Raw genomic sequence first — 25,710 nt, 5'->3', positions numbered from 1 at the left:
TATTTGTGGGAAATCGTTCAGAAAGCATCATCTTCGGAACCACATTAAAACTCATTCTATGGAAAAAACTTTTGAGTGTAAAATTTGTAGAAAACGATTTAAACTTAAGTGTGGGCTTCGTGAACATATGAGGGTTCACAGTGGAGAAAAGAATTGTAAATGCCATATCTGTGATGCATTATTTTTTACACAAGGAGAACTGAACAGACATTTGAAAACTCATGAAAATACTCAAGGAAAAACTTTTGAATGTGATATTTGTGACAAGTCATTTACTTGCCAGAGTCATCTAAAGATGCATAAATTATTTTCTACACAAAGTAATGTAAATCAACAAATTAAAACTAATTCTCTAAAAAGGGATTTCGAACGTGAAGAAAAGGCGGATGATGATGTTCATCTTGCTCATTCAGAAGGAAAACGTTTTAAATGTCATGTTTGTGGGAAGTCATTTACTAGCAAAGGTAATTTAGTTATACATGTGCGTGATCATACAGGTGACAAACCCTATCAGTGTTGTGTTTGTAGTAAATCATTTAAGGGTTCTGCACTTCTACTGACACACAGACAGATTCATAAGGGTAAGGATAGTACATGTAATATCTGTGGGAAGTCATATAGAAAGCATTATCTTCAGAAACACATCAGAACTCATGCTGTAGAAAGACGCCTCGAATGTAAAATTTGTAGAAAACTATTTACACAAAAGAACAGTCTTCAAGCACATGTTATGAAGTTTCATGGAAGTGATGATGAAGAGATAAATGATGATGGTGAGGTCAATGGTGGTGATGATGGTGTGGGTGATGATGATGAGGTCAATGGTGGTGTAGAAAAAACTTTCGAGTGTAAAATTTGTAGAAAACGATTTAAATTTAAGCGTGGGCTTCATGAACATGTGAGGTTTCACAGTGGAGAAAAGAATTGTAAATGCGATATCTGTGATGCATTATTTTTTACACAAGGAGAACTGAACAGACATTTGAAAACTCATGTTAATACTCAAGGAAAAACTTTTGAATGTGATATTTGTGACAAGTCATTTACTTGCCAGAGTCGTCTAAAGATGCATAAATTATTTTCTACACAAAGTAATGCAAATCAACATTTTAAAACTAATTCTCTAAAAAGGGATTTCGAATGTGAAGAAAGAGCAGATGATGATGTTCATCATGCTCCTTCAGAAGGAAAAGGTTTTAAATGTCATGTTTGTGGGAAGTCATTTACTAGCAAAGGTAATTTAGTTATACATGTGCGTGATCATACAGGTGACAAACCCTATCAGTGTTGTGTTTGTAGTAAATCATTTAAGGGTTCTGCACTTCTACTGACACACAGACAGATTCATAAGGGTAAGGATAGTACATGTAATATCTGTGGGAAGTCATATAGAAAGCATTATCTTCAGAAACACATCAAAACTCATGCTGTAGAAAAACACTTCGAATGTAAAATTTGTAGAAAACTATTTACACGAAAGCAAAATCTTCGAGCACATGTTATGAAGTTTCATGGAAGTGATGATGAAGAGATAAATGATGACGGTGTTGGTGAGGTTGATGGTGGTGTGGGTGATGATGATGAGGTCAATGGTGGTGATGATAGTGCAGTCAAGCGTGATGATGATAGTGTGGGTGATGATAGTGCAGTCAATCATGGTGATAATGGTGAAGTCAATCATGGTGATAATGGTGAAGTCAATCATAGTGATAATGGTGAAGTTAATCATAGTGATAATGGTGAAGTCAATGATGGTGAGGATGGTGTGGTCAATGATGGCAAGTTCATTGGTGGTGATGATAGTGAGGTCAATGATGGTGATGATTATGGTCTGGCCAATAGTGGTGATGATGGTGAGGTCAATGGTGGTCCTAGAATTCATACTAAAGATAAAGCTTTGAAATGTAATGTTAGTGAGAAATCATTTACCAGCATGGATAATTTTAAAATAGATTTGCGTGTTCACGCAGGAGAGAAACACAGGAAGATTCACAAAGATGACAAAAAACATTTGAGAATAAAACTTTTTGTATGTGATGTTTGTGATAAATCATTTGCTAAGAAAGTTGTTCTGGAAACACATATGCGCATTCATACTGGGGAGAGGCCATATAAATGTGATGTTTGTAGTAAATCATTTAGTAGCTCATCTTCTCTTTCGACACACAGCATAATTCATAACGAAAAAGACGCTCTATGTTCTTTTTGTGGGAAATCATTTAGAAAGCGTCATCTTCAGGTCCACTTGAAGATTCACAGAAGAAACAAGAACTTTAAATGTGTTGTCTGTGATAAATTATTTTTAACACAAAGTAAACTGAACAAACATATGAAAACTCATAAAGAAAAAAAAGAGGTTTTATTTGATGGAGGTAATGGTGATATTAAGGGGGTTGATGGTCAGGTTCATGCTGCTGCTGGCAATGTTAACAGTTGGAATGGTGGGGATGTTAATGCTGATGTAAATGATGGTGTTAATTCTGGTGTTAATGCTGATGGCGTTAATGCTTGTAAGGAGGTTGATGGTCAGGTTAATGCTGCTGCTGGAAATGTTAATAGTAAGAATGGTGGTGATGTTAATGCGGAGGTAAATGACGGTGTTAATGTTGATCGAAATGATGGCGATAAAGCTGATAAAGTGAATAGTGATGAGGTATATGACGACAAGGTTAATGAAATTGGTGACAAGGTTAATGGTGATGATCATGGTGATGTTAATAGTCCTCCTGAGGTATATGGTGGTGCTGGCAAGGTAAATAGTAGGACTGTTAATAATAATGATGATGATGGTGATGATGGTAAGGATAATGGAGCTACATGTAATATAAATAGTGAGGATGTTACTGATGGTGATGATGGAAAGTTTAATGGAGCTAATTTAAATAATACAGATGTTACTAATGGTGGTGGTGGTGACAATGGCGACAATGGCGATGATGATGATGAAGGCAAGGTTAATGGTGTTGATGTTAGTAGGAATGTTAATGATAGTGATGAAACTAATTTGGATAGTGAAGTAGATGGTTTAGAAAAAAGCAGAATACAAAACATATTGGATAAGAAAGATCAGAAATTAGTGAAAAATGATATGGAGAAAGAAAAACAGTCATGTGAAATTGATAAAACTAAGAAAAATAAAAATCTCTTGATTAATAAATGTCATGAAATACAAGAAGATAAAGATGAGGAAATTCAAGGATATCTTGCTCCTATATTACTCACTAAAGCAAAACCCTTTAAATGCAGTGTTTGTGATCAGTCATTTGTTACAAATGCTTGTCTAAAAATACATTTACGCATTCATACAGGCGAACAGCCCTATAAATGTGATGTTTGTAGTAAATCTTTTAGGAGTCCCTCCTCTCTATTGACACACAGGAGAATTCATAAAGATAAAGATTGTGTGTGCGATTTTTGTGGGAAATCATTTAGAAAGCATCATCTTCAGAACCATTTGAAAACTCATTCTGTAGAAAAACCTTCAGAATGTAAAATTTGTTTTAAAAGATTTCGATTAGAGAGCTACCTTCGTACTCACATGATGACTATTCACGATGATAACCAAGGAAAATCCTGTAAATGCAATGTTTGTGATAAATTGTTTCTTACACATAGCAATCTGAAATCGCATATGAATACCCATACTTGTTTTAGATGTTTTATTTGCAATGTTAAATTCTATAAATCCACGCAACTCGACAGGCATTGTGCAGCTCGGATTAAAGTTATTTCTTGTGCTGTTTGTCATAAACAATTTTGTACCAACACACAACTACGCAATCACTCTAAAATTCATTCAGGAATAAAACCTTTTGAATGTGATGTTTGTGGTCAGTCATTTAATACGAACAGTAATCTAGTTGTACATAAGAGAATTCACACAGGTGAGAAACCATTTACCTGTACTGAATGTGGTAAATCGTTTGGGTTAAAGAGTAATCTAGCTATACATATGGTCATTCACAAGGAAGAAAAGAATTTTACTTGTGACATTTGTGGCAAGTCATTTTATTTCAAACACAAACTTAAAGTTCACTTGAGAATTCATACAGGTGAGAAGAATTACAAATGTGATATTTGTGGTAAATCCTATTCTAGAAGAACTCAACTCAAATATCATGCTTTGACACATACAGGTGAAAAACCTGTTAATTGTGATGTTTGTGGTAAAGCATTTACTTGTGAAAAAACTCGTAATCAGCATGCCAAAATTCATACTAAGGAAAAACACCTCAAGTGTAAAATATGTGGTAAGTTATATGGTAATCCCAGCCAGCTGAAGGCACATTTGATTGCTCACACTGGAAATAAACCATATAAATGCCATGTGTGTGATAAATCATTTGCAAGAGAAAGCTATTTAAAAATTCATGGCTACACCCATTCAGAATACAAACCTTACGTATGTGATGTTTGTGATAAAGGATTTTGCTACAAAGAACCTTTTAAAATCCACATGATGTTACATACTAAAGATAATCCTTTCCAGTGCGAGGTTTGTAACAAGTCATATAGTCACCCAAAAAGTTTAAAAACACACGTAAAGGAGAATCACGGAGAACCGTCCCTAAAATGTAATGTATGTGAGCAATCATTTCGTAAGATGAGTGATCTTAATAGACACATTGTAACTCATACCGGAAAAAAACCATATAAATGTGAACTTTGTAGTAAAACTTTTATTCTTCCTGTGTGTTTGCAAAAACACATGAAAAGCCATTCCAAACCAAAACCTTTTAAATGCGAATTTTGTGACGAGTCATTTGTCCAGAGTAATTTTCTACAGAATCATCAAATCAGAAAGCATGACCTTAAACCTTACAAATGTGATGTTTGTGACATGAGATTTAAACAAAATGATAACCTAAAGACACACTTTAGAACTCATACAGGTGAAAGGCCATATAAATGCCATCTTTGTTCTAAATCATTTATTGCTCGAGGTAATCTTGCCAAACATAAGCTCGTTCATACTGGAGTTAAGCCATTTCAATGTGATGTTTGTAGTAAAACATTTGCTGATAAAAGTAATTTAAAGCAACACATGGTAACCCATTCTAAAGAAAACCCATTTGAATGTGAATTTTGTGATAAGGCCTTTAATGCAAAACGTAAACTGAAACTTCACATGAAAGTTCATTTATCATAATATATGTACAAAGATTTGTAGTCGTTTCATTCATCATGATATATGTATATTTTTTTGTTTTGCTTTAGTTTATTATTTCAAGGTTGTCAATATAAAACACATATAGATTTTTACACACTCACATTGAAATGTGGTTAAAAACAGACTTGGGATCCCATCAAGATTTATTTTATTATACGCCCACATAGAAATGTGGACGTACATTGCCGTCGCCCCCGCCCGTCCGTCCATCCACAATTTCTTGGGAACGCTCTAACGCCAAAAGTTATCATCCAATTGTTTTAAAATCGATATATGTTGTTTATGTAACACGTCTTGCTCAAGTTAATTGAGGTGGTTGCAAGATATGTCACGAACGGACTGTAACAGCCAGATGACTGTGTACAAGGGTTTGAGTCTAAATGCAAACACCCACGAAAAACAACTTGACTTGTTATTGAGAATTGTCACAAATAAATACACTACACGTCTTGACCATTAATTACCGTACTAAAGCACATTTATTAGTTCTTGGACATAAATATCACTGTGGCCTACGTATTTGATGAGAATAACAACAATAACATTAATAATTCTTGAGCTGTTTGATTTCTGAAAAATATAAATAAACCTAATGTTTACCACTTATAATAATATAAGAATGATCATGACAAACATGACATGCAGAATGTAATACACCATGCGGTCTTGATTCGAGATATCCTTAAATAATTACTTCTACATGTATTATATTCAGCTTTAGAAAAAATAGATCTTGGTACATACAGTTTACATGAAAGAAGACAAAAGAACAAAAATATATGCTTACAGATACGTTTGGCCCTTATATAACACAAACTTCTTTAATATCTATCAGCCATTGTACCTTTTTTCTAGACTTAAGAAAGATAACTCTAAATGCTGTACATATATTATAAATGTTGCATGCCAGGAAAATTAAACCAAATAAAAAAGGGACATAACTCTTCTATGCCTACTGTATAATTATATATTACTAAATTTATGACATTTAGAATCAACATACCGGCCCCGTTAAACGTGGAACTTAACTAGTGAAACGTTTAATAAAAGTAACATTAATGATTCTAAATAACACTATCCTAACCATAAAAAGTACACAATAAAAGTAACATTACTGATTCTTAATAATACTGTCTTAACCATAGCAATTAATTACATATCATATACCACGAAGCACAATATTCTAATCAGATGCATTTTCTAGCAATACACACTTATCTACAGGTCTACATAAAGATTTACAATCCTTAGTCAGTAATTTTACAACACGCACTGTTCCCTGGTCATCCGGATAAACTTCAACCACACGTCCCAAAGGCCACGATCCTCTCGGTTGATCCTTATCAGCAAGTAAAATGACATCACCAATGACTAAGTTCCTTTGTTTCTCATTCCACTTCTGTCGCACCTGTAGGAGCGGAAGATATTCACGTGTCCATCGACGCCAAAAAACGTTAGCAAGGTACTGGACTTGCCTCCATCGGTTCCTGACGTACAGGTCCCTTTCTACGAATAAACCAGGTGGATAACTACCTGCGGCACGGAGCAACATCAAATGATTTGGGGTTAAAGCTTCTTGATCATTGGGATCATCAGATACCTTGGTTAACGGACGTCCATTAATAATCATTTCCACTTCACAAAACAAAGTGTTCAGGCTTTCGCCGCACAATACTTGTTCATTCAGCAGTGAATCTAAAATTTTACGAACTGAGCGGATACACCTTTCCCAGATGCCACCAAAATGTGACCCCGCTGGTGGATTAAAACACCATTCTATTTCCCTCTGTAGCATGAAATCATCAACCTGCTTCCGATTCCATTCTTCTATTGACCCTTTAATCTCTTTACTACCAGCAACAAAATTACCACCATTGTCACTTCTAATCTTCAGTGGTGATCCTCGCCTACATATGAACCGACGAAAGGCGTTTAGAAAAGAATCTGTGTCCATTGAATGCAGAACCTCGAGATGAACCGCACGACAGGACAGACAGGTAAAAATGCACCCATATCGTTTGAGCTGACTTCTTCCTCTCTTCACAAAGAACGGTCCGAAACAGTCTATTCCTATGTAGGAAAATGGTGGAAGATCTGGAGTGACTCGTTCCTTTGGTAGATCAGCCATTCGTTGATTACAAACTGGTGCATTCCTTCTGCGACAATTATAACAATCACTTAAAACTCGACGTACCGCAGAGTTACCATTTATAGGCCAAAATCTCCTTCTAATACTAGATAAACAATATTCTCTACCAGAATGAGCTAACATCTCATGATAATGGCGAATAACTAATTCAGTCACAGGATTCCGCTTGGGTAAAATGATCTGATGCTTTGTGTCGAATAGTCCATTGTGTCTTCTCAGGCGACCACCTACTCTAATTAGACCTCCGATCAGTACTGGATCCAACTTAAATATAGGACTCTTTCTGCTGACACGACCATTTTCATCTTTCTTTGACAAAACAGCATACTCTTCCGGAAAACTAGTTTTATGCACGAGCTTCAAAATTTCTGTCTCTGCAGCCGTTAACTCTACAACTGTTAGTCTAGAGGGTTCCTGTAATTTCTTAACATCTCGACCAGCCTGGTTTCCTTGACATCTAGCTTTAAGAATTTCCCGGTACCTTAAGATCCATGCCACACACCTTTTTAACTTGTACCACGACGAAAATCTTTTGACGAGCTGATCGAGAAGGGAGTTATCTCCCTTTATAACAAACCGTGAATGTTTTTCAATTCTAACCTCGGGATCTGTGTCTTGAATTACATATTCATGGGGCTGACTGGGCCATTCTAACTCATCCTTCCAAAGAAAATCCGGCCCCGATATCCACTTGGAACCTCCCAAAATAGTCTTGGCGGCAACGCCCCTTGAAGCTTCATCAGCGGGATTTCTTGCCGATTCCACGTACTTCCACTGCGAAGGCTGAGATCCATCTAAAATAGTCGAAATTCGATTGCCTACAAAAGTATGAAACCGCTTATCTTGATTGTTGACATACTTTAGTACCGAAGTACTATCTGTCCAATAAAAACTCTTGTCTATCTTCATCTGTAGTTCTCTTGTAATGATTTTGTTTAATCTAACCGAGACTACTGCTGCTGATAATTCTAGTCTGGGAATGCTTATGCTCTTTAATGGTGAAACTCGAGATTTACCAGTCGCAAACGAACAGCATACATTTCCAGCATCATCAATAAAACGTAAGTAACTGACAGCACCATAACCTTGTTGTGAGGCATCCGAAAAACAATGTAACTGTACCGACACAACTCTAGCACACGATGGTGGTGGTTTAAGACACCTACTGACTTGTAAATTAGATAGCAGAGGAAGATCTTCCATCCAGGAAAGCCACAATTTCTCATACTCATCTGGTATCTTATTGTCCCATCCAAGTTTTAAGCGACAAAGTTCTTGAAGTATCAACTTAGCATTCAAAACGAAAGGAGCTACGAATCCTAAAGGATCAGACACCGATGACAGGATCGACAATATGCCACGTCTACTTATTGGTTTTTCTTTCAACACTACATTAAAGGTGAAGCAATCCGATTCTGTATCCCACAAAACACCTAGAGCACGTTCGATTGGTAATCCGTCGAAGTCCAGGTTCTTCACAGTTTTAGCTCTCTCGGTCTCCGATATAGATTTAATAATGTTTCTTGAGTTTGAAACCCATTTCGTTAAATTAAATCCTCCTTTCAGTAATAGTTTCCTCAGGTTGTCTACAAGACTTATGGCTTCATTTTCATCGTCCAAAGACTTCAAACAGTCATCAACATAGAAGTTTTTCTGTACTGTTTCAACAACTTCGCTGTCAAAAGCTTCGCAGTTGTCTTCTGCGGTTCTACGTAGGGTAAAGTTACAAACGCTGGGCGATGAAGTTGCCCCAAACAAATGGACGCGCATACGTAGCTCAATGAGTTCACCATTAACATCATTTGACTGCCACCATAGGAAACGAAACACGTCTCTTTCATCTTGAGGCACATTCACTTGATGAAACATAGATTCTACGTCGCCCATTAATGCATAGTATCCTTGGCGAAACCTCAGTAATACTCCAACAAGGGAACTGGTCAAATCTGGGCCCTTAAGAAGTACGTCGTTCAAAGCTACTCCCTTAAACTTTGCTGCGCAGTCAAAAACGACCCTAAGTTTTCCTGGCTTCTTTGTGTTTACCACCGGGTGGTGTGGCAGATACCATACTCTATCGTTAGCCCTATCTATATGGCCAGGAGGGACTACCTCTGCGTATTTCTTGGAGAGAAGTTCGTTAATTATCTCTGAATACTTTTCAAATAAAACAGCATCTTTCAGGAATCTTCGTTTCAATAACATTAACCTGTGTTCTGCCATTATTCTTGGATTTGGTAGCTGTAGTTGATCATGTTTCCAAGGCAGCGATACTTCATAGTGACCATCAACCAGATTTATAGACTGTTCAAATACAGATAATGCTTTACTATCTTCGCGAGACATGGTGACTAGGGTATCGTCAATGGAATCATTAAATTCATAGTTACAAAACTGCTCAAACTGCTGGTTAAGTTCAACATCTTTCCTCATAAAATTACATGTTCTCTGCTGTGAAGCATTCTTCCCAAAAGGTCCATTAATTAACCAACCAAATTTTGTTCTGACAGCAAAGGGGCCGTTATTCTGACTGTGCCTGATTTCTAACGGTTCGAAAATAACACTATTGTCATTGCCGATCAATAAATCAACTTCTTGTCCTGGTACTAACTTGGGTACAGTAATACCCTTTAAATGCGGCCAAGAGTCAATATCTTCTTGTGTTGGGATATCTGCAGTCGATATAGGCAAGGACGGGAGAGAATATACCGAATTCAATACAGTAAGGTGTTCTTCATCCTGACTGAGGAATTCCACGTCTGTGACCAAACTGTTTACGGAATCGTTTTCTTTACAAAGTGTAGTTAATCCTAGCTCTGTCGATTTGCCGGTTATACCAACTTTACTTAAAGCTGTACTCGTAACAAATGTGCCGTTTGAACCACTGTCATATAACCCGATCGCTGGTAACAGTTTTCCGCCATTTCTAATTTTACCAAAAATAAAGGGTTGGCCTATCTTTGACGATTTCAATTTACCTTCATTTGTGAAACAACTTGTAGCTTGAGGAATTGGATTCTGCTGATGAAGTATGGTAGCGTGATGTCCCTTACATATATCACAATTTATGCGTTTTCTACAAAACCCAGCACGATGTCCATAAGTTAAACAATTAAAACAGAGTCTACTTTCCTGAACAAAACGTCGTTTATCGTCAATATTCATTTTCTTAAATTTATCGCATTCGACTAACGTATGATCGCCTTTACAAGAGGGACACTTTGGGAATGATCTCGAAGGCGTATCTTGTTCTGTCTTATTCGTTCTCTCTTCTTCCAGTTTAGCCAAAAAATTAGTTCTTGAGAAGTTACCTCCCCTGAATCGTGTTTTATGCTTATCTGAATCGGGTGGGGTAACAGTATTTTGCACGTTTCCGAAAACTGGATGTGTAACTATTCTAGCCTCTCTTGACACAAACTCTGTAACATCTATGATAGTGATTTCCCTGTCTTGAAATTCAGTTATGTAGTCGGCTTTATTTCTCCACTTTTTTCTTATGTCGTAAGGCAACTTGGAAATTATTCTTTTCAAACAGTCAGTGTTATCTAGTTTACTTATGTAGCCTATTTCATTTAAAGTGTTAGTGCAACTAGTAAGGAGATCTGCAAAACGCTGTAGATTTATGCCGTCTTCTGTTTTTATTGTTGGCCAGCTTGTCACTTTATCAACGTAGGCTGTGGCGATTTTGTAGTTTTGACCGAATCGTTTTTTCAACAACAGAATGGCTTCTGCATATCCATCATTCGGGTGTTTAGAAAGACAACTTTTCATTAGGTCTTGGACTTCACCTCTGGTATACTGTATAAGAAAATATAACTTGGTACTACAGTTGTCGGTTTTATCTGCTATTAAATTCTCGAAGGCTTTCATGAAGGCGTGAAATTCAACTGGATTACCGCTAAATACAGGCATTTCGGGCTTCGGAAGTGTTAACAGCAAAGTACTCTGCATTTGTCCTTCCATCATTTTCTCCATACACTTCATTTGACTTGACAGTATATCTTGGAGTGTATTACTTGGCGGCGGTACGGCAGCCGGATTATGTTCACATTTACCTATGTTAACGTCGCCATTTAGTGGAGGGTCTGGCTGAATACATGTATTTACCGTTTCTCTACGTGAAGACTTTCTCTCTTTAGCCTTTCTTTGTTTATTTTCTAAAATCTTTATTTTATTTTCAACTTCTTCCTTTAAGGCTCTAGCTTTTTCTAACCTTTCATTTGTAAGAGTTGTAGAAAGTTCTGAATTATCACTATCCGAGCAACTCGCCTTTGATCTGGTTTGTAGGCCTGATACACTATCTTGACATGAATTCTCTGACGATACTTCAAATTCAGTGTACTGTGTCTTGAGACGTATATCTTCCTTCATCCACTGAGCTAATCGTTTTCTTAAATTGGTGGTTAGCTGTTTCTGTTCATCATATCTAACATATTCTTCTTCAATTTCAACGTCATCTCGTACGTTTCTGAGAACTTGGGTGTGGATGAACTGATACCTGTCCCACGATTCTTCCATTTTACACATCATTGTATTTATTTCTACTTTAAAATTGTTATCAATACTACTAATTTCACTTGAAATCAATCTTCTCAAATCATTTCTCCTTCTTGTTAAATCCTTTACCGCTATCTCTACACGGGCGTTATCTTCATCCATAATAACAGTTTCTTGAATGATTAAATTTCCGTCAAAATTTATAGCAGTAGTTCTTATTAAAGTTCGTTTCTTTCTTGACCGTATCTAAATTATTGTAACAGCCAGATGACTGTGTACAAGGGTTTGAGTCTAAATGCAAACACCCACGAAAAACAACTTGACTTGTTATTGAGAATTGTCACAAATAAATACACTACACGTCTTGACCATTAATTACCGTACTAAAGCACATTTATTAGTTCTTGGACATAAATATCACTGTGGCCTACGTATTTGATGAGAATAACAACAATAACATTAATAATTCTTGAGCTGTTTGATTTCTGAAAAATATAAATAAACCTAATGTTTACCACTTATAATAATATAAGAATGATCATGACAAACATGACATGCAGAATGTAATACACCATGCGGTCTTGATTCGAGATATCCTTAAATAATTACTTCTACATGTATTATATTCAGCTTTAGAAAAAATAGATCTTGGTACATACAGTTTACATGAAAGAAGACAAAAGAACAAAAATATATGCTTACAGATACGTTTGGCCCTTATATAACACAAACTTCTTTAATATCTATCAGCCATTGTACCTTTTTTCTAGACTTAAGAAAGATAACTCTAAATGCTGTACATATATTATAAATGTTGCATGCCAGGAAAATTAAACCAAATAAAAAAGGGACATAACTCTTCTATGCCTACTGTATAATTATATATTACTAAATTTATGACATTTAGAATCAACACGGACTAATGCTCTTGACTGGGCTGACTCGATGGCTTGGTTAGTGGAACTCACGACCCTGGCCTCACATCACAATTGGTCTAGCTGGTCATAGGCCTGAAAATATTAGAGACAGAGAGTGAGCGGTTATCGAATTTTATTGTCAAAATGGAAGAGAACCATGCAGTTTCAACTTCCGGTGATATTTCGTAACCACTGACATATGTTCCGAAACGAAACAAAAAGTGATATAATATTTGCAGTATCATTATAGTTTTTGTAAAAAAAATAAATTGTGGAAAAATATAAGTTAGTTTCCACATGGCTACACCCCCACCCCTCTAAATTAATGTCGTCTGAACATTTGAACAAACATAAAGGAAAATTTATTTAACACATTTCCATAGCCACTACTTCCAGTCTTTGTTTGGAAAAAGATAATATTTTAGTAGTCCTATTAAACACATTATGATTCGTAGGGCTGAGTCTATATTTTGGCATCTTCAGTTATAAAAATAGGTATTAGAGAATGAATCCAGTTGATCAGGCTGTAATCATCTTAATTGTCTATTTTCCCGAATACCATTTCGCATTCGTTATCGAACAGGTTCCAACTTCATATTTCCTACCAAATTCTAAGAATAACTTGTCATCCCTTCGCGTGTCAACTTGATGCTCAATTATTTCTCCAACAAATATGAATGAACTCTAGCACACTTTCCTTTTATTCAATAATGATTGAATCACCATTAATGTTACACATGTGTGCTTTTAAATTATAATGCTTATATCGGCACATAAGCTTAGCATACTACATTAACTTTCACATTAGAAATCACATTTTGTGGCACACTATTTTTCTATTTATCTAGCAATCACTTTCATCTCGTCTAATTGTAGCTAATCATAAACTATACAATCTGAAAATAATCTAAAGTAATCTATTAGGCCCTATTCTCATTATTCACTATTAAGTGTCATATCACAGTACATATAAATGACTAGATTAAAAACAGTTCATTTGGCACATCATGGAATTTGGCACAAAACACAATGTAATGTTTGGATTAAACACTGGACGGTTAAAAAGTTGATACGAAGAGCAGACGACTGGGACAAGAGACACGGGTGCAGGGACAGTGCTACTTTGTCCAAGTTCATCGTAAGTCAATCTGGTAGGTGGGCGTCTCAACCTACCTGCACGGGATCTCCGTTCAGGTGAGATCTAAATGTTTAGATTGATATTTTCACTCGGACTTTGTGCAATTTCATCACCAATAGTGGTATTAGTGTCGTTCACAATTGGACTGTTTTCATGTTGAGGCCCATCATGGTTGTGTACAAATTCAGGTGAATTTGTATTTAATGTTTGATTTGGGAAGTGTAAAGGAGTGAAACCATACTCACTTTCACTTTCTGAGTCAAAGCCATTAACTAATGTACCATCATTACCATTAACATCGATATTATCCTGAGATAACTTATTTCTACCAGTATTCGTGTGGCGTTTCTTCTTCACCAATTTTACCAGATCTCCATCTTCCAAAGGCAGACTATCACAAGGCAATAACAAATTTCTGTGTAAAACTCTAATTCGACCATTACCAGATTCAGGTGTGACCATATAGACAGGAGTGTCATTATTCATCCGTTTCTCTACGATATGGATATTCTTCTCCCAGAAGATTTCCCATAGGGTGTTACGGTGATGTACGAGAGCCTGCGATTCCACATTTCTTCTTGATTTCTTTAAAAATGACATTATCAAACTCTTTTCCTTGGTCGTGGTGTAGTCGTTCCATCAAACCAAATCTCAAGATAAAGTCATTGAAAACCTTTTCTGCGGCTGTTTTGGCGTAACATTGTGTGAATTTGGTAAAATGGTCTTGAATGACTAGGATGTACTCATATCCACCACTGCTTTGCTCAAGATGAAGGAAATCTATCGAGACTAGTTGGAATGGTGCTGTGACCACAATGTGCTTGAGTGGAGATCTGGTATGGTGGTTGGGTTTCTTATCCTTTAAACAAGAACATTTATGTGTTCAGATATGTCATCACCCATTCTCGGCCAGTAGAATCTTTCACGAGCCAAGGCCAGAACAGAACATGACCTAGTTTGTGTCGAGTGGACGTTAAACCCCATTTCTCTCTCCCCTTGTATGGCTGCTGAGAGGGGGGGGGCACATGTATGTTTCAGCTGATGGCAACCTATCTTTTGTGTTGATATTGATATTTGATTTTTTAAATTGTCTTACCTACCAGGGCTTTCAATGCAAAAGAGACATTAGAGGTTTTGAAATCTTTGCAGGTCACCAGAAATATTCATTTCTGATTTGTAATCATTTGTCTATTAGTCACATCCGGGTTATTCAAAAATTTTGATATAAAGCTGCTCATCCTTCATAGTAACCAATGATAGAGCACAATTTTCTTGATAAGGCAAATGGTATTTTATGTTTCGTATGGCATGGATGTCATGATTTGAAGGAAAGATAGTCATACCTAACATATTAAATTTGACAACATTTTATAACCAATATATACAAGTATTATAATTGATCATTTTAATTAACATTACCACTTGTAAATAATATGTTAAATGGAATTTAACTTCATATATACATTTTAGTGACACCATATAATTTATCCCTCATCTTTTATTTAGCCACCATTGTCATTAGTCCGGTGGGAGTAGAAAGTAGAACATTAGCCACCATTGTCATTAGTCCGGTGGGAGTAGAAAGTAGACCATTTCATTTATTTAGCCATTTTGACAACCGAAAAGTATCTGGCACTGTATATTGTATTCTTTAATTTATTGTTTAGCCTGCGAAAAGTATTTGAAAATGAAACCAATTTATTTTAAAAATGGTAGACCGAATATATATTATTTGTTTATATATTTTAATTATAATCAGTTTGTTAAATAAATACAGAGTTTGATTGATCATGTAGGTAAGAATGTGTTATTCTAATAAAATTGATGTTTTTTTAAATAAATAAATAAATAAATAAATAAAGCTTTTAGATCATGTATGCAACAATATTTTATCCTAATGAAATTGATGTTTTTTAAATAAATAATGCTTATAAATTGTGGCTTCAATGTTATTTGTTTAAAGGTGATGCAAGTGGGTTTCTGATATCCTGTGGTTAATAGTGAAAGCCAAGCTTAGCAGGGGCGGATCCAGGAATTTTTGCAGGAGAGAGTTTGCCAGGTTTCTGAGACAATGTATCCCCCCCCCCCCCGCATGGTCTCTATGGTCATTTTGGCGTATATACATACACATTGATCTTTTTAAACAGAGAAATTCAACACCACGTTTGATGTCAATTTTTATTATGAATTAATACAATGACATTGTGATTCAATTTCATGGATGCAAAGCATTAATTGTGATATCACATAATGTCTATATCATTATCTCGTGCCTTGAGTGCCCACCCTGTCCCACATCTGACGATAAAGGATAAAACACACTGCCGAGAAACTTTTCTCATAAAAAGTACTGATTTACAAAAAAAATTATGTAGCTGAGCAGGTAGGGGGCTGGGCGGTTAATGGCAAAAAGAGAAAAAATTCAAATTCCAGATGAAAGTTTCGCGGTAATCGATCTAGCGGTGCGAGGTGGGATACTGAGCTATCCCTCAACTTTCTCTGTGAAGCTTCAATCAGTGATCGGTCTAGGCTCAGAAGTCGTAAACAAAGACGCAACTTGTTCTGAACTCCGCAACAACTCAATCCGGTGATTTCACTTGTTATAACAGCTGTATGCCATTCGGAACTGAATAGATTTCGTATGTGATCAGATATTATGTAAGTATTCTTGTATTACAGACCGTTTAATTGCGTGTTACGCATGCGTGCCATTCAAAAGGATATGAAATAATCTTTTCGTCGCGTTAGGGGCCTCGAGATTCTAGTCAGTCCCAGAGACCCGCTCTGGTTAAGCTGGGCTTTGTTAATTAAAATGTTAAAGGGGCATTATGGAAGATTAGATAACTACCGAGCTGACAGTTTTCACTATAATAATTAAAAACTAGATAATGTAAAGGGAATATGCTGAAAGTTTCAAATTGCTCCACTTTGAACCGAGAATTTAGCGATTGAATTTTCGGCCTAGCCTTGATTATCATTACTAAAGTCGGTACGATAAAAAACATAGTCCCGATTATCCATTTCATGATTTGATCATGAATGAAAGTTGAGCAGCAGATCGGATCTTAATCCAGTAAATATCGCAGGCTAGCGATTACATTGAGAGTTGATTATGATCTGGATAAGTTAATTAATGTCTAATTAATAATACAGATAACATTTCAGGCCCTAAAGAAAGACCTGCAATAGGCAGATTTAGCTCTTGCATGATGTATTTTTAGAATAAAGTAGTTTGAATGACATTTTTAACATATTAATTTTGAATTATCTATAATGGAAGTATAATACGATAATACGAACCTAACTAGATGTAGGGTACCGGAATCGTTCGAGGTTTGCCGAGTGTAATTAAACAATATACTATTTCTGAAAGAGTCAGATATATATTTATTACTATACTATTTATATAGTTTATGTGGGGGGTTGGATGGCCGAATGGTTAGCACGTGCGCGCTGTATCATAAGGTCTATCATTGAGTCAACTGGCGTGGTTTCGATTCCCTGGTTTGTGGTTACAAGGAATAGAGTCGCCTGTCCAATCCTGTAGGTTTTCTCCGGGTCCTCCGGTTTCCTCCAACTGCTAATCCCGAGATGACCTAGTTTGTGTCGAGTGGACGTTACACCCCATTTCTTTCTATATATATAGTTTATGTGGTGAACAGATCCATCGCCTTGTTAATGCTGAGTTTATCGGTTTCGAATATTTATGGTATGTCCGACAGAACGCTGTGCCTGACACAATTAAAAAGACGAATCCAGTTTCTGTATGTTGGATAACTTGACGACGTTTTGTTTACTTTCAAAGATCACAGCAAATTGCAACGATTTCTTTGGCTGATATATCGATCAGCAGTTATTTGCTTGTTGTCATCGCTGAATCCGCGAAAAAATAAAATCCTAAATTAAGAAAATAATTTGGATATCTCTTTTGCAGGTTTTTCGGACGTATGCGTTTGTTTCCGCAACTTGGATAGCCTTATACTTTATTGAATTTTTAAAAATAGTTTTAGTTACAAGACCGATGGGTGGAAGAAAACTCGGGCCGAGCTTCTGACCTATAACTAAGATAACAAGAGAAAACTTCGATGTTCACGTCAACAAGGTGGGTTGGATGCCCGAATGGTTCGCGCTGTATCATAAGGTCTGTCACAGAGTCAACTGGCGTGACTTCGATTCCCCGGTTGTGCGTGACAAGGAGTAGGGTCGCCTGTCCAACCTCGTGGGTTTTCTCCGGGTCCTACGGTTTCCTCCCACTGCTAAAGACCCCTACGCGAAAGCGAATTATTGAAATAAAATTAAACCATATGTGAGTCCCAAAATGACCTAGTTTGTGTCGAGTGGACGTTAATCCCCATCTCTCTCTCTTCTCTCGATTTATTGACATTTCGTGCTGTTCCATTTATTGTGCTGTTTTGAGAGAAATTATCTGTTTTACATTTTGCTGTTTTGAGAGACTTGATCTCTATCTGCTGTAATCCAAGTTTAGGATTACTGTTGTGGATTATTACCACGTCGGATTATACCGATGCAAGGATCATCTGTCAGTTTTGAATCATCAAGATCCCCGAGGCGGATCTATACATGGTCTCTATCGTCATTTTGGCTTATATCTGGGATAATCAGAGGTCACTTTGACAAATCCCAGAAACTGGAAATTTACATTAACACATACTAAATACACATAACTACTACGCTACGTTTTAGTTTTACTGGCCTACACTACATGAAGATCTGTTGTGGAAGGTCACGTCATTGGTCTAACGCGCGGCTTTTGACCTATGAAGTCAGACATTGATTAACCAATCAGCGTCGATGTTTGGAATGGCTTACCCGCAGTTCCGTGCACTACATGCCAAAACTCGTCGTAATAGACCGTTCCATTCGCTAATCCCTCACATCAACCAGAACACGAGGTATATGTTACTTGATCATAAATAACACATTTTAAGTATTTGACATACTTTATCTAGACACAGATATATCAGCATAACATAAAATGGCGGAAAAACAAGTCTTCTCGATAGAGAATGAGAACGAGGCCGCTTCAATTAATCTAGTGGTTAAAGGGAGATAAGTACATTTATCAATGGACAGTATTACTTTATACCTAGCTACATCCCCCCTTTTCTAGAACGAAATTATGGAGATTTCACAAATTATATAATTACTTAAACTTAAATTAACAATTAATGCTTCTTGCATTATTAACTGAATAATCACAAGTAAATATATTCAAAAAGTTAGTTTTGGTATCTTGGAGTCGGTCTAGAAACTCGTCCACTCTTTGTTACATAATACTGGTTTTGAAACTGTGGTGGTTGTATACTCCTCTCCTCGTTATTAGTGAGGTCTGTACCGGGATTGCGAAGCTGTTGATTATTAGGTTCGGTTCGGGGAATGATTACATTTCCCGGTGGAAAACGAACAGGTATCCAGGGTGCTATTTCCTCGTATTGATGGACACACTCTTTTGGGACATGGAGTAAATGACGCCGGTTTCTTCGGAGAGTGCGACCTTGATAGTTGACAAAGTATGACCTAGGCGTATTGGTAACTGACGTGACAGTACCAACTTTGTTGTATCCCTTGTCAGTCTGAATCCGGACGGTATTACCTGGCTGCAATTCTGGAAGAGGTCTACTGTTTTTGTCATAAGTTGACTTTTGTTGAGCGCGTAGATTGGAAAGTCGATTATAGACAATTCGGTGGTCGATGCTGGCTTGAGATAATAACGATGAAGATATTGGCATTGTGGGCTTAGTTCGTCGTCCAAAGATACGCTGTGCCGGAGATCCTAAAATGCTATCTCGATTGGTGTTTCGATAATTCAACAAGGCTATATATGGATCGGATCCGTCATGTTGACACTTGTCAAGTATATTCTTGCAAGTTCTTACCGCGCGTTCAGCAAGACCATTGCTTTGGGGATAACCGGGACTGGATGTTTTGTGTGTAAAGTTCCATTGTTTGGAAAAGATGGCAAAGTCTCGACAGGAATATTGAGGCCCGTTATCACTGTAAAAGATGTCCGGAACACCAAATCTGGCAAAATGCGACTTGAGTTTGTTAATTACAGCCTGCGAAGTGGTTTCTTGAAGATACTGCATCTCAATCCAGCCAGAATACGAGTCAACAAGAACTAAGTAATTGACTCCATTCCATGTAAACAAATCCGATCCGAGAATGCTCCAAGGTCGGTCTGGAATTGGTTGGGAGATCATCGGTTCTTTGCTTTGGTGGGGCTTAAAATGATTACATGTTGAACATTGTGATACATAGGTTTCAATGTCATGGTTCATGTTGTTCCAATAAAATAAATCACGTGCACGAAGTTTTGTAGCTTCAACTCCAATGTGTCCCTTGTGTACTTGTTCAACATAATGGTGTTGTAGAACATGGGGAACTACAACTTTTTCGCCTTTGTAAATAATGTTATCATGAATTGTTAATAGGTCTCTGAAGGCGTAAAATTTTTTAACAGTTGGCTCGACATCCTTCTCGTATTCGGGCCATCCATAGAGAATGTATTGTCGTAGTCTCTGACACGTGTGGTCATTTAACGAAGCGTTTCTTAATTCTTCATACTTTGGAGTTGTAATGGGTATAAGACACATAACATCATAATTCTCTTCTAACAGTGGGGTGTTATCATGTATATAGGCACGGGATAATGTGTCAGCTATGTGAAGTTCGATTCCCTTTTTGTAGTGAATATTCAAATCGTATCGCTGTAATTGAAGAAGCATTTTTTGCAAACGCATTGGAGTGGCTAATAGAGGACGCTTAAAGATTGTTTCTAGTGGTTTATGGTCAGTTTCTACATCTACAGTTTTGCCAAAGATGTAGTCATGAAATTTCTTGCATGCAAAGACGATTGCAAGGAGCTCTTTTTCAATTTGAGCGTAGCCCTCTTGAGTCGGTGTTAGGGCTCGCGAGGCATATGCAACTGGTAGGCCATTTTGTAAACATGCAGCACCAAGACCGGTTTGTGAGCTATCACACGTGAGAGTTACTGGCTTATTGACATCAAAGTATTTCAGAACAGGCGGACTGCTGATAGCATATTTGAGTTTATCAAATGCAACCTGATGATGCGTATCCCAGTGCCAAGTAACATCTTTTTGAAGGAGGACACGAAGCGGAGCAGCTTGGTCACTAAGATGGGGTATGAACTTTGCTAGGTAGGTAACCATACCAAGAAATCGCTGTAGAGCCTTAATATTGTCTGGTACAGGTATTTCAGTGATACATTTCACTTTATCCGGGTCTGGTTTAACGCCGTCACACGTGAGTCTGTGGCCGATATAACTTATGTTTGACGATTTAAACTGGAACTTTTTGAGTTTTAATTTAAGGTTGATTTCACGGGCTCTCTCAAGAACTTTTATGAGCTTGGTATCATGATCGGTGTTGGACGTACCCCAAATTAGAATATCATCTATGATAATTTCACAGGGATAACCACTAAACAGCTGATCCATTGTTTTCTGAAATACTTCACTTGCGCTCCTTATACCATAGGGCATGCGTAAGAAACGATATCGTCCATATGGACAGATAAACGTGGTTTTAAAGGACGACTGTTCCGTTAGTGGAATCTGCCAGAAAGCATTAGACGCGTCAATAAGCGTAAATATTTTAGCATTAGGTATGCGGGCCACAATTTCTTCTATAGTTCTGAGAGGATAGTGCTGACGCTTAATGGCTTTATTTAAATCACAAGGGTCTATACACAAACGGATATCATTTGTGTTTTTCTTCTTTACTGCAACCAAATTTGATACCCATTCGGTTGGCTGAGTCACTGGTGAAATTACCCCGATAGTAACCATTCTGTCCAATTCGCTCTTAACGGGGTCTTGTAGGGCCACTGGAATACGTCGTGGTGGACGGATTATTGGGCAAACGTTTCTGTCAAGATCCAGGTTATACGAGATTGGAAGACACCCCAGGTCTCCATCAAGTAAATCTTTATACTGTTGTAGTACATACTCTTCAGTTATTTCCCCGATGGGTGGTATCTGCGCTCTTGGGAGTGTGGTATCGTGCTTTACAGTGTCGATATTAATAGAGATTAATCCTAGCGCTAAACAATCTTGTAAACCCAAAACAGGGGTAACTTGCTCGTTGACAACATAGAATGAGATTTCATACAAAGATCCTTTGTGAAAACATGGTAATTGGATACATCCTATTGTTTGAATGGCATCCCCACTATATGATATGAGTCTGACCACATTTGTAGTGTTGATGAGGCGATTGTCCCTTATTGTTTGTACCAATGAAAACGGTAACACATTGCATTTAGCACCGGTGTCTAGTTTTAATCTGGTGTTCTTGTTGTGAATGGTAAATTGTACAAATAATTCAGAGGGATTGTCTGGTGACAGACCGAAAACATCCAATGATTCTATCTTGAATTGGGTAATATCATTTTGAGGAGATTCTGTGTTCGAATAGTCATATTGAAGACTGATGTCATGGACAGGTTGCCTGTAAGTATGATTGTCAAAACGTCTGTTTGCACTGGATCTGCATACGTCTTCAGTGTGATTAGGTCTGCCACAGGATGCGCAAAATCTGCCAAATGCTGGACAACGTCTTGGTGGATGACTACATCCACAGTTATTACATGGACGTTGATGGCTAAACGGGGGTCTGGAACCAATAAAGCGAGTGTTTTCCCAAGGACGCAACCCACGTGCTTGATAGTTTTGAGGGCCCAGAAAATGTGGATTATAACTCGGTCGAAAATAAGGTTGCATCTGTGTTTGGAAACGCGAATTATAACTAGGTGGATTTCCACGACCTTGTTTAGGCATAAGATTTCTGTTGGGTACTTGGATAGCATCTATTTCTGTGGAAAATGAATTTTCATCACGGACAGTGGGTCTGTTTGGTATTGGTTGGCTAAGATCAACAAGTGCACGTTCAGAAGTTTCGTGGATCTGGCATACTTCCAAGGCTCTGGTTAAGGTGAGATCCGGCTCGCGAAGTAGTAATCTTCTGACGCTGTTTTCTCGAATTCCAAACACAATTTGATCTTTTATTAAGTCATCTTTTAAATCTCTCATTTGGCAAACAGATGCTTTGTTGCGCAAATCAGAAACGAAAGTCTGTATAGATTCATTTGGTAATTGAACTCTGGAATTAAATGCATGTCTGTCTACTGTAAGATTTCGCATTGGATTGCAAATAGCAGCAAATTTTGTTTTCAAGTTGTCGAGATTTTCTCGTGATTCATCCCTTCCATACACAAACGATCGTTCGCGCTCAATTGCTTCACGCCCCGCTAAATTCAGAAAGGTAAAAGCTTTTTCTTTTTCAGATTTATCAGCATGAGCTGCTTCAATAAATATGTTAAATTCCAGTTCAAAAATTCGCCAATTTTCTGCCACGTTACCTGTGAACTTCAGTGGCCCTGGTTTACGAAGATACTCTGCCATGTGTTTGTTTTTCTTGTGATATTGGTTGTCCTAAAATGTTCTTAGGGGAAAATCCACACTTCTGTCACCATGTTACTTGATCATAAATAACACATTTTAAGTATTTGACATACTTTATCTAGACACAGATATATCAGCATAACATAAAATGGCGGAAAAACAAGTCTTCTCGATAGAGAATGAGAACGAGGCCGCTTCAATTAATCTAGTGGTTAAAGGGAGATAAGTACATTTATCAATGGACAGTATTACTTTATACCTAGCTACAGTATATAACAACTCTTTCAGTATGGAAGAATAACGTTATCAATATTATGTTCACGGTGAAAATGCATGTCAGCAGTTCAAAATACGTATTTTAGTTTTACAATTTCCATTGCTCCACAATATCAATGTCAGTGTTATTTTGCAGAATACACTTTTCAATAATACAAATACAGTATAATTGTTATTTGCACATTGCACTAGACAAATGCTTAATACAACTTAGCGTATTAGAATATACATGTATACAAGTTATATGGAACTTCATTTGCATACGGAAATAGTACGGACTGGGACGGACATCAATGATTTAATTGATCAATCTGCAAGGTGAAGGTCAGTAGAAAGGGGTGGTACTTAAATTTACAGACCTTGAAAAACGATCAAGGAAACATTTGCCCGGATAGGGGCGCTACGACCTACTCTTATATCGAATTCCAACTGCCAAGAGATCTTTTACGTGGGAGAAACAACTGAGCACTCAAGTCATATATTTCTGACACTAGAGTCAACAATGTATAACGATGTTCTCTAATGAGATCGATACTGAGATCGATCACAATAGAGTATAATTGCATCACAGAATCAGTAAACCTCGACAATAAATTTTCAAAAACTTCACGGAAATACAATTATTATAGAACGAAACAATCTACATTTTAAAAGTACAGATTGATCGTGTGGTAGATAAATTAAGGTTTTAACCTCTGAAATAAGGTTTCATTTATTAATGTGTATTATAAATTAGGTTTTAGCGCTATTTTAAGCTCAGTGTTGTAAAATCCTGGGCCCTATTTCTCGACATCTTAACTAAAAATAAAATCCAAATTTTAGTAGATACTTTAATTTTGTTTGGCTAAGCACTAAAATCAATCTAATATTATCCAATCAAATTACTAAAATTTAGATTTTATCTTAGTCAAACTTTCATTAAATCATCTAGCAGTGTCATCATTACTAGAACAAGGTAAGTTTCGTTTTCTGAATTTATTATTTATTATTATTGTTTACTTTTATTGCGGGTTGGGGTATTTCTATGGTAATTCAACAGCCATTTGAATCGGGGCCAAGGGGCTTCAGTGAACATATGTGGTATGCTGAGCGGTTAGTCTTTCGGATCGGGCAAAACACCGAGGTCTTCCCCAACCTGCGTACCTGTGACGTGCAAGTAAAACGAAAACACCAGTTTGAATTATAAAGATTAGGTCGAATATTTTTTATGTTTACCACAGGGGCGGATCCAGGAAGCGGGCTATACTCCCGCCCCCGTCCCCGCTCCTGCTCCGCTACATAAGAATTTGTGAAACAACACTTGTTATGAGAAAAGTGTCACGGTTGTGCGCTTTATCCTTTATCATCAGTTGGTGGAATGGGGCGGGCAATGATATGCGAGGTAATGATATAGACATAACTGATATTACAATTGCATCAATGAAATTGGATCACACTAAGGCAGTGTGAAAAACCACGTGATCCCAATTGAGTATTCTCTGGTGTTTACTCTGTTTTTCTTTATTTAGAGTCATTATATCTGTCTATGACTAGTTTCTGTCTACGGTTGTATTCCTTCTGTCTTACAATGTTTTTATTTTGCAAAATTCAAATATTTTTCATATATATTTAGCCAGGTGTGCCGCTATTTTTTTCATGTGTTCCAAGGTGTGCCGTTGGCAAAAAAAGGCTGACAACCACCGCTTTAGATACTTGATGTTACTATACTCGATAATAATTGTATTACTTGTAAGAGGCCTATAGATCTGTGGTAGTGTCGCCCGATGTGCATAAAGAATTTCAAAGTTTTTTTTTACTTTATCGACGAGTGTTGTTATTTTTTTATATCAAAAAAGACGAGTAGGAGATTTTATTTATCACCCAATCCCTTCTTACATGCACAAATAGATAAAATAATTCTTTGCTGTAGATTTCACTTTTACTGAACATTACGGCGTAGTGGTATATAATTTTTTGACAGCAATTCAACCATTGACGTCATATATGACGTCAATGAATTCAACCATTGCAAAGTCCTTTATATTGACCCAGTGTTTCCATCAATGTCAATTGAATAATAATCGTTTATTTTTAATAATAAAAAAAGTTACTTTAATAATAAATGAATTGTTCTTTGAACA

General features: G+C 36.9%; 2 protein-coding genes across 3 annotated transcripts; one reads left to right on the top strand and one right to left on the bottom strand.

Moving 5' to 3' along the window:
- The first annotated feature begins 20 nt into the window (after positions 1 to 20).
- Positions 21 to 5,283, top strand: LOC130010481 (uncharacterized). Its single transcript, XM_056100051.1, has one exon. The coding sequence runs from the start codon at positions 59 to 61 to the stop codon at positions 5,147 to 5,149; it is 5,091 nt and encodes a 1,696-aa protein (XP_055956026.1). The 5' UTR covers positions 21 to 58; the 3' UTR covers positions 5,150 to 5,283.
- A 232-nt stretch (positions 5,284 to 5,515) lies between these two features.
- Positions 5,516 to 12,722, bottom strand: LOC126816943 (uncharacterized). Of its 2 annotated transcripts, none has more exons than XR_007678680.2 (2): positions 5,958 to 12,722; positions 5,516 to 5,740 (listed from the first exon to the last, which is right to left on the bottom strand). XR_007678680.2 is itself a non-coding variant. In XM_050543736.2 (2 exons), exon 2 carries the CDS (start codon positions 11,973 to 11,975, stop codon positions 6,354 to 6,356), a length of 5,622 nt encoding a protein of 1,873 aa, XP_050399693.1. In that variant the 5' UTR covers positions 11,976 to 12,298; positions 12,516 to 12,722; the 3' UTR covers positions 5,516 to 6,353. The 2 variants fall into 2 exon arrangements, 1 of the variants encoding a protein (XP_050399693.1); XM_050543736.2 differs by having other exon boundaries at positions 5,516 to 12,298; positions 12,516 to 12,722.
- Between the last annotated feature and the right edge of the window lie 12,988 nt (positions 12,723 to 25,710).

The sequence above is a fragment of the Patella vulgata genome, chromosome 3 (assembly GCF_932274485.2).
Source record: "Patella vulgata chromosome 3, xgPatVulg1.2, whole genome shotgun sequence".
NCBI classification, from domain to species: Eukaryota; Metazoa; Mollusca; class Gastropoda; family Patellidae; genus Patella; species Patella vulgata.
Note: the sequence above shows the minus strand (reverse complement) of the source record. Positions and strands in the feature narration are given on the sequence as shown.

Bases quoted from the DNA above. Each gene is read 5' to 3' on its own strand.
- LOC130010481 (XM_056100051.1), top strand. From the start codon at position 59: ATGGAAAAAACTTTTGAGTGTAAAATTTGTAGAAAACGATTTAAACTT.
- LOC126816943 (XM_050543736.2), bottom strand. From the start codon at position 11,975: ATGGATGAAGATAACGCCCGTGTAGAGATAGCGGTAAAGGATTTAACA.